The sequence below is a fragment of the Necator americanus genome, chromosome X (assembly GCF_031761385.1).
Source record: "Necator americanus strain Aroian chromosome X, whole genome shotgun sequence".
NCBI classification, from domain to species: domain Eukaryota; kingdom Metazoa; phylum Nematoda; class Chromadorea; order Rhabditida; family Ancylostomatidae; genus Necator; species Necator americanus.
The window spans coordinates 860,025-874,738 of record NC_087376.1 but is presented as its reverse complement, the minus strand read 5'-3'; the positions used below and the strand labels follow the sequence as shown (position 1 = coordinate 874,738).

The window sequence follows — 14,714 nt, the reverse complement described above, 5'->3', positions numbered from 1 at the left end:
CCTCTCTTAATATCCTACCGTTTCGATTTCTTTTTACTTGATTGAACGATTACAAAGAGTCAATGACTAGCGGTGGAAAAAGTTGCGCTCTAAAAATGTAGCTGAGTTTTTTCTTGGATAGGTGATGAGCACATACAGGATTTATGCACAGTTCTTTATCTCATTTCTGAAAATCCCATGAGTGAAAATAGGAAATCATGTCTACGACCATCGTTTCAAGTATTCCTACAGATAAATTTTCAGGAAGTGATGAGACATATTAGTTCTGTCAAGATTTTGCAAATACATAAAAGAATTACCAACGATTTAGTTATGTAATCTATTTTGTCACCGAACTTGTGACAAATGGAAGGTAGATCAGAAAACGGCCGGAGAGACCTCTTTATCTCCAGTTTTGAGGATTTTGGATTGGATTAAACTTACAGGGGATCCTCATAAGAGCAGCAAACTTAGCAATTCGACGATTGACCTCACAGAAGACCAGCTCATCGCCAATTATGGTGAAAGCTCGCCATAAAATGACGGCAACATTCAAGCACAAATAGGCCTTAAATGGTCTGACGATTTGCAGATTCGGAACCTGTTAATTGCTTCAAAATACGCATGAGGTGAATCGTTGACTCTGGAAACTGACAAACAATGCACTTTGCACCTAAAATGTTGATTTTTCCATTTCCAAGAGAAATCCAAGGCTTTCTTAAGAACAAACTTCCATACTGTTCCTGGATTCTAAGCCCCTATCCAGAGGCACCTGTACACATTTCCTACTTCAGGAAGCGTAACACTCTTGAGTCAACCGCGCAAAATGGGAAAATCCTTGCAGCGCTAACCCGGTTCGGTGGACAGAGTATAAAACAATGCGACCACAATGCCTGCTCATCCCTGCTTCCTGGAGTTTTCTCACTTTTCATCATTCATAGTGATTCCATGTAGGGTGCCGGCTGTTCCGTTAAGATAGTGCAAGTGGCACATGCGTTGTACCCGTGCAAGCACGTGCATACAGAAATCCGTACTGGATCTCTCCGGTATGACAGTTTCAGATAAAATTCGGTAAGTGTCGCTTACTTAGAGCAAAATCAATCTCCAAAAAAAGGAACAGAACCTTTTCCGAAGCAAATTTCAGTAAAATTTCAGACATGTAAGTATTCAATATTTCAAAAATGTTCAAATTTCGAAAAGAAATTCATTTCAGAAATTCAATGCATCCTACTGAGATTTCCTGACATCGTCAATGCTTATTGCATTTAAATGTGGTGAAAAGGCACAATTACAGCACGTTAGTCTAAGGATGTCAATAGGTTTTTAGATGTTTCCATCGTTCCAGGGAAACCATCGAGCGATCTCAATCTAATGAAGGTGGACTGTGAATTACACTATTGATTACATTTTTTCCAAATCCACAATCAAGCAACCTAGAACTTGACACGTACTTATAAAGGGTACAGAAGTAGTTAAAAATTTTAGAACAAGAGTAGAATATTTCTATAAAACAGCATAAGTCGGAATATTTTAAGTTAATAACAATACTGTGCACTGCGATCAGAATCCTAGTCATCACAATGGAATACACTTAGTAATATATGTATTTTCTGTCACATTGTCTTAGATCCAGTAACTGAACAATACTGTTATGGTTAAATGAGTAATAATACATGGACTGTCCTGGGTCTGCATTCATGAAATCTTATAGGTTTATGTATTGATTTTTGATAAGCTTCTAAGTCACCTCTAATTACGTTTGTTGATATATCCATGTTCATTTTTTTCTTTGTTATTTTTATTTTATCAGAGAGAAAATATAGAGAAGGTCCATAATGAAGCCATTCCAGTCCCAACCTTATTATTTACTTGCAAATCGGATTTTCCGACCCTGATTTATTCCATAGTTTGAAAAATGCAAGAAAGATGGCATTTCCATTCCCTGCATCCTAGATACTATTTAGATTTGCCTTTGAACGCGTTATTACTTCCTCCACGTAATCCACAGATCAAAAGAGTACATCTACGATTTCCTAAAAAATCACGACTGTTGAGGTTTTTTTTTGAGGAAATTAATCATAAAGTAGTTGAAGATAGTGTTGTTGTGATGTTCTTCTTGGAGCTACGTGAAAGATTTTTTCAATACAAAGCATAAATTTCGTGGAAAATTTGTGTTTTTCTACGCTGTTCGTAAAAACCGTAGTTTTGTGACACCTTTCTCATCTTTTTCTTCAAAGGCGTGGGAAAATAAAACTGGTGATACTCCCGATAATGTGATAAACATTGATTTAGGTCCACATTAGGGAAGTAGGGTGTGTCACATTTGTCGGGATAGTGATGTGTTAATGTGTTGACCGGATCTAATTTTTGTGACGATTATTTTTGTCGAAATGTTTCGACATCACGCCAACGGCTATCCATAACTACCGATTACTCATTCTGTTTTACTCATGTATACATCTCCAGTAATTGCGTAGTCTTTGCGAGAGCAACAATTACTCGATGTAATGGTGATTCAACATTTGGGTGCCGCCCAACCCCACCCCTTCGTTCAGTATAAAAGACCGAACACGCACCACATAAAGATCAAGTTTTACCACCTCGTGGTGGAGGTTATCATTTCAGTGTGGTTCCATCGATTTTTCCACCTTTACTGTTATTTACAACCAGTTTAACGCATATTTCACATTCACCGTTGTCGTTTTGACTCCCGTTTGCACGTCGTTCATAGATTTTGAGCGAGAAAAAACTGCTCGAATAATAAAGTGTGAATATAGTGGACAATAACCATTATAGGACATTATTTAGAAAAAAAAAAGAAACTAGTAGCGTTGTGTTCGAATCGATTACAAATTTTCGCCCTTTTTGTACGCTAACAGCAACAATAGTGCTCACAGTCTCTGGAGTTTTCATAACATTTCCACATCCGTCACTAGCGATTGTTTCATTATTGTTGAATATCGACGAACGAAAAGTAAAAAAAAAACATTCGTATTCACACAGCGTATTTTTTATTTATTTTTTATTCTTCTAAAAGCTTTTTATATGAGTTGAATTATTTCGAAGTAACGGAGATGAAGAGATTAGTATTCATGAACCAAATCTTTTACATTCAAATGCACTCTTTTCATACAGCCTAAGCGGCAGTAGGTATCCTAAAGTAAATTGCATGCATTTCTTTCGACGAATACGTAATCCCCTAAGGGCAGTGCAAAATGGAAAGGAAATGCTTCTATCTTTTTTTGTTCATATTGCGAAATTTCTTAGACTTAGGGGAATTTCTGAAATTATTCTCAAATTGTTGGTTGTTCTGAATTCGGTGGGATCAAAGGGTAGAAACATAATTGTTGTTGAAGCGGAAATTAATTTCTTCCATGGTTACACAGAACTTTAAGTCTTACTTAAGTTTATATGCATTCACTTGTCACGACATCCGAACTCTGAAGAATAAAAGTTTATGTCCTCTACCGGTATGTAGATACATACTTAACTGACTAATAACAGAACAGAGGAGATGCAGACGACGGGTTTTTTTTTCGAGCCCAGTGATGGTGGAGATAGAAAATAATGTGAATTTTCTTTATTAGCTGCATCTGCGTCCCTCCGAAAACCTCATAAGCACCAAAATACTCATCGTCCGAAGTCTCATCTACAAGAATTTGCGACTGAAAATTTTTGAATGCATATGCAATATTGCCTTTTCGCTTTCATCCGAAAAAAAAAACGAGGACGATGATTCACTAAGCAGACTGTCCAGTAAATCTCCTCTTACAGATTAACTTATAGGATTAAAAAGTGTTTCGTTAACCATCACATCACCAAACAATCGTCCCAAAAATGTTGAGTGTACGTCTGGAGCGCAAGCGCGTCCCTCTGTGCACAGTTTTGTACGAGTGTAACATTTGAGAACATGTGCAATGGCACGTCACAGTTGAAGTGAAACCATTCCTGGCGGGCGGAGTTGTGTTTAACATCCATGCTGCTAGGGAATGGTGCGTTTGTGTGTGCATGGAGTCGAGCGGCAAACACCACATCGTTTTCCTCGTTCATGGCTGTGTGCGGAGCACAAACGCACATTTACTGCATTCAACACCTCTCTAGGATCCTTCCATCGCAACTGCCCGATTCGAGCGTCTCGGGAAAACCAGTTGACATACCGTCAGGTGAATTTGCCGCGGAGGCGATCTTCGCCCACTCATTGCTTTGCGTAAAGGAGGACGGTAACATTGTAAAAACATCAAAACAATCTGAGTCATGTTCATAACATTTTTTTTCGATGATAGTTCTGTTTGTGAAATTATCAAGGTTCTTACCACAAATCCTAGGAATTTCCTGTTTTTCTTTGTTTTGAATGTGTTGTTTTCCTTTCACGTCGACCTTCCGACAACACTTCGAGAAAGCCTTTCGTTGCAACAGAGGTGAACGGGTGGAGACGGTTGAATTCGAGGTCCGAATAACCCATTCACACTGCCACTATTCATTCGTTGTTTTCAACATACATATACTGCTTTACAATCGCCGCGGCATTCAGCAGCCTAAGTTTCGTGGTTCATAATCGTTCCTTCCATGTTACATGTACGCGTCAGGCTAATCGTCGGTTGCACTAACGAAATATACAGGAACATTCCAGAAGATACTGTCAGAATGGCTGTGACGATGCGTCGCAATTGGTTCGACGACGTCGCAATGCGACATCGCGATTCGTGGTGGGCTAGAGAGGATTGGTTCGATGATTGGAAGGATTGGCCTGCCGACTGGCCTCGCCCGAGAGACCTCATGAACAGGGTGAGTGTGAGACACCTACAACTATTCACGCACACGTCCATCTTCCTCAATCCCCACACTCTCGCCAGAGATGGCACTCCTCGCGCAGTCAGTCTCTGCTTCAGGACACAGAAATGACTCGCATCTGTGCCTTCAGCGCTTACTCTTCGCATTTCGCTTAGCTGACTATCCTCAAGACTTAGTGGCTGTACATCAACATGAGGTGACCGCAACTAATAAAAACCAGCTTGTCGAACATGTCTTGTCGCACCGTAAGGATGCCTCTTTCTAATTTATTTACTTTATTCAACATCTTTTCACACATGCTTCCTGTATAAAAAAAAAACATCTCTGTCCGTCATTCATTTTCCGCTAGTAATGCAAAATTCCTTTGAAAACCTTTCAGAATCTCTCGCAAATCACTAATGGGAGCGGCTTTTCTGATTTTAAGAATGAGTTGATTTTTTTCAATGTAGAATACGAGTTAAAATATGAAGCCAACAGCGATCGCATCGATTAATCGGTAGAATTTATCCTCTTCTACCGAATTTCAGTCATAATATGTAGATAATTTACTTTTTTTTTTCTCTATAGCAGACTATAATATCGGAAGCGAGTAATTGAGGATTGCTATTGCGTTCCGTGTATTTTCTTATAGACCCTAGTTCTAGATAAGCATTTCTAGTCTATAGTTCGTAACAGTTGTTACGTCAACTGGTGGAACATCAGAACATCGCTTCTTCTTACTGCAGCAAAATTTCTGCCTTTCTTCATTTCTGGACAATTGCTTCTCATCCATAGATTTATGCGAGACTCTTCTCATTAATTGCAGTTCACTATACCTTCTATTCGTATTGACCGTTTCAGTGTTGGTTGGACTTGCCTTGCCTCTGCGCAGCCAGCCCATTATGATCCGGTCCACTGTCAATGTCACTCCTCATACCTCACCGTCTATCAACGGTCACCTCATTTTCGCAACCACATTAGTTGTTAGCGTAATTTAGTATTCAGGGCTACGTAAAAGCAAAATAAAATCCTGTCCCCTTTTACTGTTGCTTTTTCCTTGTTTTGCTGGTGGTTTTCTCGTCTAATGCACTCCTTTCCTGAAATCCACTGTCTTACAGTTCTGGCGTGATACTGACCACTGGTGGCGCGACTGGCCGTCGGATTGGCCCCGAATGGACGCAGTGATGCCGAGAGTAGGTTTATAAGAAAATCTCTTTTGAAAAAAAAAACTTTGCTTATTTTCTGAAAACGAGAGGAGGCAAAATAAAGTGGTCAGCTGGAATGCGAAATTACATTTTTCTAAGTGCAACCATTTCCAATGCACGTTCACGTTGTTAGGAGTTACATTTTTGTCAATATTCGATTTTCTCTTCAATAATCGCATGTGTTGTGCAAATATGGCAATGACAATAGTCCGTGGCATTGCTCGATTTCGATTTACGAACTGGTTTTCGCCTGATGTGGGTTTCACTACTATTTAGGAGTGCTAGCCTCATATGCTATGCGTAGTTTTTGAGTTATTACGAACCACAGGCAAACAACAGCACAATAGAAAAATAGCACAATAATATCATACTGTTTCAGTTCACTTCTCACTTGGATCGCCTTGATCGGAACTGGAGAAGTGATCCATTCTGGTTGGACATTTATCCACGATGGGCTGAGCCGATCTTCAAGGTTCATTCTTAAATCCCTCTTAACTCTCATAAAGCATGGCTTCACTCTGAAGTAACCATCCTTGGCGAAATCCCTTTTTTCAATCCTCAATATTTCTTTTGAACAGAAATTTTCCAGGAAGGCATTGATGTGCATTCAAACATCATAAACGACGAACGAAGGTTTGCAGTAGAAGTGGATTGCTATCAATTTAAACCCGAAGAGATTCAGGTAGGAAAAAGACCTCTAACGCGATTCGACAACTAGTTAGAAAGTCGCTCAGCCGAACATTTTAGGTGAAAACGCAGGACGACACATTGATGATCGAGGGGCGTCACGAAGACGTTCGTGATCGTGACAACTTCACGAAGATGTACTTTGTGCGAAAGTACCAAATGCCACATGATGTTGATCATGCTCGCATTTCGAGTAACATCGATTCTAGGGTTCGTGTTGTGATTTGGGACCTCTTTAGGGACGTAATTAGTCAGTCAAAGAGAATCAAATGACTTTAGGGTCGTCTGACGGTTGAAGCACCACGGCGATACGCGTCGGTGACAGGTAGAGACCGTGTAATTCCCATCGAAGGTGCTGCTCAACGATCGCATTCTTCCTCGTCGCACCGAATCCACGAGTCCTCCTACGCAAGTGAGTCCGGATACAGATAGCTAGAACTGCATGAGTCCAACCGCTAACGCTCATCTGCTCTATTTAATCATGCGAATAAAGTTTTTGGTTTTAAACAATGACGATCAATCATCTAACGAACAATTACTAATTGGTAATTGTGGCTCCTTACTCTAACATAATAGCTCAACATCACATTTGTTGTTGATTCAAATGGGAAATAACATAGAGATGATACATTGAAACAAAAAAAATCTCACCACTACAGCAATTATGAACACAAGAGAGCAATATGATCTACTGTTTGACCAGTTTGACAAAAACCCTAAAGAACGCCTTAATTTTTTGCCTTCCAAGAAATCCTCAGAAATTCAAATGCCTCAGGGAATAAAACATCAACAGGAAAAATCAAACGTTGACAAAAATCGTCAATAAGTCAGCACGACTTTGACAATTTTCAAGATAAACGTTTTGTTTTGACTGGTCGCAGATCTCGAAGACACCACAAATGGTCAGTGCCCCACTACACGAAATCAATCGATCAGTCAATCAGCACAATGATGATGACCGTTTATTAGAATCACACTGTTTCTTTTTCTTGGCTGAGGCTACTAGACGCTGACTTCTGTGCTTTTGTTTAAGAAATTTTAGCCACTAAAAATAACCTTGTCCATATTCAAATTGAATTAGAATTCCTGCACTTAAAAATGAATTAAAATTTTGAAGTACAACCATCACTTTCATGTTTTTGAATCCTTGAGAATGTATACTGTAGAAAGCTATGAACTTTTCACGTTACAGGTGAATCGCGTGAATCTCATTCACCACGCACCACTGACGTTCCACTTCGTGTTGACACAAGCGACAGTCGCGCTCGTGATGTATATATATCGCGTGATGATAGCCGAGAACGTGAGCGAGAGCGAGAGCGTGAACGCGAACGCGAACGTGAACGTGAACGTGAACGCGAACGTGAACGTGAGCGTGAACGCGAACGCGAGCGCGAACGCGAACGTGAACGCGACCGTGATAGAGATCGCGAACGAGACCGCGAACGTGAGATCTACGTGAGACGAGATGACAGTCGAGATCGCGATCGACTTCGAGATGAAGTTCGCGTGAGCCCACATGCCAGCGATTACTCTTCTACTTCAAAGTACAGGTAAGCCGCTTAGGCCGTTTTTAAAAAAATCTGATTCATCTTTTTTCGAGTGTTTTTAGATATGAATCGCACACGAGAGAAGTATCGCCTCCCCGATCCTATACGCATCCGAGAAGAGCCAGTTTTGAGACTCGAGGTACTCATACTAATGCTTCACGTTTTGTTGAATCTTATTTAATGAAATTGTAGAGCTTGAACAGCGTTCACCTGGCCGTGAAGTATTTGACTCGATAAGAAAACATTTTGAAAGAGGTGTTGTGTGAAAATTCCCTCACATTTGGTTTAATGAATGCTGCACAGCTAAAACTATTTCACTTTCTATTTCCCATGCACTGCACAAAAACAACAACTGCTCCTAATCTTATCTAGTTTTGTAGAAGAGAAATCCTAGAAATTGGAAGAATTGGAAATTCAGGAGCCCAAGATTCTACCTATACTGAAGAGTCACACAGAAGAGAAGCGAGTCGGGAGTTTTCTTCAGAAAGATTTCGATCGGACAGTAGAAACGGTACGAACTATTATATGAAATAATCCATTGCAACGATTTGTACAAAGCTGTAATGTTTTCGAATCCCACATAAACTTCCGCGCCTTTTTCCTAAGTATCGATCAAATGCGTGTAACCTCTGTCGATTAGAAATTCACTTATACGCACGTTAGAAACAATCTCTGCACGTTTCATTTGTATAAATCTTCACAATGGATTTTCTATACTCGGCTTAGAATTGCATCTTTTTAATTTTGATTGACAAGACATTTTGTGGTGTTTCGTGTTAGAAAAAATGAGTAAGAACAGAGGCGTACGTCTTAAGTTTTTCTAGGATCCTAGGTTTGAATAAAGCCATTTCTATTTTGCTACCCCGAAAAATTCCCTCGATTTTTTCAGGATATCGCGTCGAATCTCCAGCATCTTCCACAGGCATATTGAGAAATCACGATCGTCCAGAATCTCGCTCGGAAAGCATGCGTAGCGTTCAAATACTTCGAAAAACATTCGGATGAAGCTCTGATGCAAATAAACAGAAGAACGCATTCGTAGTTTGTACGAATGATTTCTTTACTTCGCTGACTCTATAAGACAACTCGTTTTCAATTGTCTCTATGTTTCTGTGCGTTCTTTTCTAACTTGAAATGCTAGTCCACCTTTTCAATTTGCATATTCTATGAATTTTTGCGATGAACAATAAATTTTTGACGGCTATTATTCTGGGGGTTAACAGAGTTACAAGTGTTTGATGACTTCATGCTGTTGACTGCAGCGAGAATATAAATAAAATTCGATTAACTTGGTATCAGAGTAGATGCGGCATTATTTATTTCATTTATTTAATTATCTATTACTGTTCATTATACAACTTAAATGAAGCACACCACGAAATTGACAATGTTGAGATCTCTCCACCAAAAGACAGATTACGAGTATGGGCGTGACGACGCCCAATTCCTCCTAATTATCCTAATAAACTGTTCATACTCGTGATCTACTCTCCCAACCTTTCTTTTGGTGCAGAGACCCAACATCGCCAGTTCCAGGACCCTATAGAATATGAATACAGAGAGGAATTACGATTTTGGTAGGAGACAAATTTAAAACAGACTTTTAGCGCTTTTCCGGCAGCATCCAGGTGGATGTGCTCCGAAAAAGTTAATAGAGCAAACACGCTTAAATGCTCTAACACGCGAGACAAATACGACTACAATTTCCATGTTTTGTACTGTTGTTTTGTGCTGATCACTGGATGAGATCCACTTTGCCGACAGAGCTGTCAACTAAAATCTGAATACAAACGATAAATACTATCTATTGACTATCACGCATCGCAGGAAGACCGCAGACCCGATGGTCAGATCTTTTTACGAGGTCCTTTAAAGAAAACTACGATGCTCTTCGAGTCCCTCGCGAGAAAAGAAGCCATTGGGGGACTCGATCGGGACAAAAGGAAGTATCACTGGTGCCCGCTCGAGCAAATCGATAAGCAACGGGAGCACAGATAATACATTTGATCTATTGACTGGCGTTAATCGTATAATTCTGGAAAAGCAGAATTTGGAAAATACAGTTTGCACGCAATCATTAGGACACTTATTTCACAATATTTGACAGTATTGGACATTGTAAAATACAAAATTAAAGAATTTCAATGTCTACAACTTTTTTTTTGCATGCCAACTTTTAGATATTTCAAAAAAGTGGTACAGTTGTGTCGATACGCATTCACGTGAAAAATTTTAATAGTTTCTCATTGTTACTCGGCTGCAAGTGTTCACGTATATAAGTCTAACTGCAATATCCTGCGGTCCCCTACTTATGCAAAAGTAATCAGGTATTTGAATATTGGAATGTACGAGCTGTATAACTTACACAGCTACAAGGCGGAAGTTATCCAGATATTGTAAAATAGGGCTGTTCTCCAGCACATTTCCAAAGCCCAACCCAAATAGGTCAAATGCCTTGAGGGTGGCGTGGAATTTTCGGTAACATTTCTCCTTTCCACAGCGTTGAACTCCATGCACCGGACATTGTCGATCTGAAGTGCACTAGTCAATCATTATGGATATGGAACGGTGACGAATTTTTGGATTCTGTGCAAGCTCTTGTTGCTGATCGAGAAGGTTGTGCAGAGCTGTGTTCAAGGACGACACGCTTCGACGACGATGCGGGCATTCACGCCAGACGATTAATACCAGCCCACCGATTAAATAAGAAAAGTAAGAAAAACTAGGCTGCACATCTTTTTCACTTCTCGAAGGTGCACACATAGACGTGTAGAACGAACGACGTTGATTACCCTTTCCAGGTGAACATGAGCGAGTGCAGCGGGCGTACTTCCTATTTAAACATAAAATTTTGCATGTAAAAAAGGACAGGAAGAGGGATGCATGAGTAGTAGCTGCTACTCATACATGCTTAGTCGCACATTCATCCGGTCAGCTCCTTGGATTTTGTAGGAATACTTGCCCAAATTCCTTTGATAGATGTTTTCTTTGCAACAAAAATAGTAATTTCTGATAACTCTGAAGTGATCACTGTGCGAAGATGTAGCATTAATTTTAACAGTTACGAAGTAAGTCCTTATAAAATGTTTTTTCATATAGAATATTCAAGAAGGATATAGCAGGAGAGCTCGAGCCTGGCCAGGTGCTACGTTCTAAGCTGGTCTGTTACTCGTTTCTTTTTTTTTTGGAAAGATTATGGCTGTGGTTTATCTAGTGGTTGACTCGACAGCACGCGTCCAGGTAACCCTACCCTTTTCACCCTCATCTGTTTTCGTAACTTTACTTTTCTGCCATTTCATGATGAATCGAATTTATCGAACTTGTAGCGAATGTACGACAAAGACAAAGATGTGACTAAGCGAATGACAAAAAGGCAAAGCAAAGTTTGCGTGGGTGCTTCTGGAGAAAACATCGCCACCGCGCGACGCATCCTCTCCGGCAATGTCTTTTTACGCCAACACACCTCATAAACAACTCTACACAAAACGTAGCTTCGTAAAGGTGATGGTGCTCGGAATATCCACGCATTGTACGAGACGACATTTACGTTTATTAGTTTAGGTTAAGGATGGTGATAAACTGGTACGAGTATTACGAAGAAACGGTTCTCCGAGCGTCAAGCAGGAGCAGCGAAGACTTATTCGGCTTATTCCTGTGGTGGGTGGATCAATAATATAATAGTAAATAGATGATAATGAGTGGAATTTGCAGTATAAAAAAAGCAAAAAGCGAGCGAAGATATCATAGTCTTTTTTTTTTGAATAATATGTTTCGCTGTACTGCTGCCTCTCACTGCAGTAGAGGAGTACTCCTGTAATTGGAAATGAAAGTGTACACTATATAAAAATGCAAAATAGTCTTTTAATGAAGGATTTTGTGGAAGGACCGCCTCTCAGTTCTCAAGGAACTTATGGCAAAAGAACAAAAACGAGCTCGCAGCATAATCCACAAAAAAGGAAGAACCCTGATGGTGACGTTTTCGGCTATGAAGAGGTATTAGTGCAACGTTAATTTTTTCTAGATAGCTATCTATGATTCTGTTTTTTTAGGATGATGAAGCACTCGGTCAGGACTACAAAACGTTCATTGAAAGAGTTGAACAAGATAAGTCGATAATGGAAAAGAATGTGGAAAATATCCGGGAGAAAACACATGTATGTGCAAAAATCTTTCTTATTGCGATGTACTTTCCAGTAATCTGGTATGGATTGCTTATAACTTAGCGACATTCAGCATGGTTTGAGCCAAGGGCAGTACCTGGTCACTCTAAATACCAGATCTCAGATCATTTTGTATTATCTAACTTTCTGTGGTCACAAATTAGTGTTATATGGAACAGAAATTCCTGGGTCTTGATTTACGATCCACAAACATTGTGAGGTAACTGCTCACGGGCATAATTAAGCGTAGGCATGTCACAAGATAATTGCGGCAGTTGGTCATGAAAAGATAAGATAGAAACCTTTAATAAAAGTAGAAAGGTGTTCTAAATTCTATTTCATTAGTACTATTTCCTACAGTTCGTACTTTTCCAAGCTCATACGGTATGTACCGAATGTTTGGTGACAGCGATGACTCTGCTACATCGCAGTTTTTCACTCTATAGCTCACATTCCCCTTTCTCTTTACCGTTACGGAGCGCATCGCAGTCATCCGGAAGACATTAAGCGCTAACTATGAATTGGCATTTGTTTTTATCAAAAAATAACTAGTATAGTCATTTGTATTCTACGAAAGTATATGTATAAAAAATCCATGAGTGAGGTCGACGAGCTGATGTTAGCAACAAATCTTTTTCGAATTAATCTTTTCTTTTTACGAATTAACTAGATATGGGCGCTAAAACAATGAAAAGGAACAAATGCTAAACAGTTGCAAGTAAATTCAGGATAATAACAAAGTGTTTAGTTAAGCAGCTAAAGAAGCCCTATTAAAAGAGATATTTTTTCATAGGTGATTCCTGCACCGCAACAACGTTCTTCCCAATCAGCAGAAGATGAGACCATTTCAGCTATTAAAGAGGGGGTAAGTGTACAGTATCTATCAGATCCCGAGAAACCCAGGATCCGACTGCTCGCGCAGAATGCAAACAAATCACGAGAACTCTAAAGATCACATACATTATTCGCACGTTATAGGACTACTAGCCTCACAAATTATCCAGACCAACTTTTTTCAAGGTTTAGATGGCCGGAAGACTTCTTTGAACATGTCGTGCACAAAACTGATGACGACTTTCGGACTGAAATTTTTCGTCATTTCGCCATTTCGCTATTGCTCTTTGATTTAGCCTTTGGTTTGAATTTCTTCACAATCAGTTACTGCTCGCTTTTCGCCTATTTTCTTGAAAGAGAATACGGAAGCAAAAAAGAGCTAAGAAGATAAGAGTAAGTAATTTAGGATTAAATTATGTTTTAAAAAATTGAGTAAGAAAGCTTGGAACCAAGGAAGAAAGAAAATTTGTCACCAACTAAGACACGACGTTTCCAATGATACTATCTTTTCAGTAGGCAATGGATTCTTAGATTTCTTAGAAAATTGGAAATTCCAGCTACAAATTCTCCTCCATGGACAACAGGAAATCGGCTCGAGGCTTGATTCTCTTCAAAAAGAACAATTGAAAAGCAAAGTAGAGCTGGAAGATGGAATGGCCAATTTTATGGAAAAACTTAAAAGTGACATAGTTGAAAAGACTCTTGATCAGACAGAAGAGTTGGAAAAATTCAGGATTAAGGTGAGTGTTAATGGATTTATCCTAAAAAAATATATGGTGCGTCGTGATATAGGATTGTTTTTTATGGCGCTGGTATTCCTGTATGTTATCGAGATACTGTCATTTCCAGGAGAGATGTACAGTAAGTGGTAAATGTGCATGATGATCTTCAGCTAATTTCAGCAACAAGATCTCTACAGCCAGTTCGGATTTCTAAATCTTCGTCTGGACGAATTAGAACGTCTTGTAGCGAATTTGCTGCACGAGACGAAGGACGATCCACATGTGATAATAAAGCTGGACAAGCCAGCGGAAATTGAAGAAATAACTAGAAGCGAATCTCTACAAAGTGTGTTATCCATCTCTTCTGGATCAACAGTTGAAGATCCATCAAGTCAACAGAAAAAGACACGCAAACCATCGCAAGCTTTCCTCTACACCCAAAATATTGAAGATCCTCAGAAAGGCGTTCGAAAAGGCGAGTTTGCAGAAGTAACTCAATTATGAATCGTACTTTTAGAATTTTTAAATCGAAGATCTGTAGCTGTATCTTCTCAAAATTGCTGGAGGTTGTGTGTTGTGACTGTTAGACTCAATAGAAATTTCTATTGAATAAAGCTATCTACTATCGAATTTCTGTTGAATAAAGCTATCTGTGACTATTGTTTGCTACAAATGCTCCTGGTCGATACACTTTCCACAGTATTTTTGTAACTTATGGTTTTATCTGCAATTTTATTACAAAAGAGATTCATCGATTCCTAGAAACAATACTGGCACAAAGGATCCGTCACTCTCTCTGTTGCATCA

At 39.4% G+C, this 14,714-nt stretch overlaps 2 protein-coding genes across 4 annotated transcripts; both read left to right on the top strand.

Annotated features, from left to right (window-relative positions):
- Positions 1 to 970: 970 nt before the first annotated feature.
- On the top strand, positions 971 to 9,196 carry RB195_021122 (uncharacterized protein; the record flags this gene model as incomplete). Of its 2 annotated transcripts, XM_064207706.1 has the most annotated exons (13): positions 971 to 1,050; positions 4,081 to 4,199; positions 4,610 to 4,764; positions 5,868 to 5,942; positions 6,334 to 6,426; positions 6,544 to 6,636; positions 6,702 to 6,851; positions 6,921 to 7,053; positions 7,834 to 8,194; positions 8,254 to 8,330; positions 8,384 to 8,446; positions 8,610 to 8,702; positions 9,081 to 9,196. In XM_064207706.1, the coding sequence occupies 13 exons, from the start codon at positions 971 to 973 to the stop codon at positions 9,194 to 9,196; spliced, it is 1,608 nt and encodes a 535-aa protein (XP_064063587.1). The 2 variants fall into 2 exon arrangements, with proteins under 2 accessions (XP_064063587.1, XP_064063588.1); XM_064207707.1 differs by lacking the exons at positions 971 to 1,050; positions 4,081 to 4,199; positions 8,384 to 8,446 and having other exon boundaries at positions 4,624 to 4,764.
- A 2,190-nt stretch (positions 9,197 to 11,386) lies between these two features.
- RB195_021121 (uncharacterized protein) lies at positions 11,387 to 14,411 on the top strand (the record flags this gene model as incomplete). 2 transcript variants are annotated; one of them, XM_064207704.1, is made up of 7 exons in its annotated part: positions 11,387 to 11,431; positions 11,753 to 11,848; positions 12,062 to 12,184; positions 12,241 to 12,345; positions 13,145 to 13,216; positions 13,743 to 13,925; positions 14,088 to 14,411. In XM_064207704.1, the coding sequence occupies 7 exons, from the start codon at positions 11,387 to 11,389 to the stop codon at positions 14,409 to 14,411; spliced, it is 948 nt and encodes a 315-aa protein (XP_064063585.1). The 2 variants fall into 2 exon arrangements, with proteins under 2 accessions (XP_064063585.1, XP_064063586.1); XM_064207705.1 differs by lacking the exon at positions 11,387 to 11,431 and adding an exon at positions 11,633 to 11,692.
- Between the last annotated feature and the right edge of the window lie 303 nt (positions 14,412 to 14,714).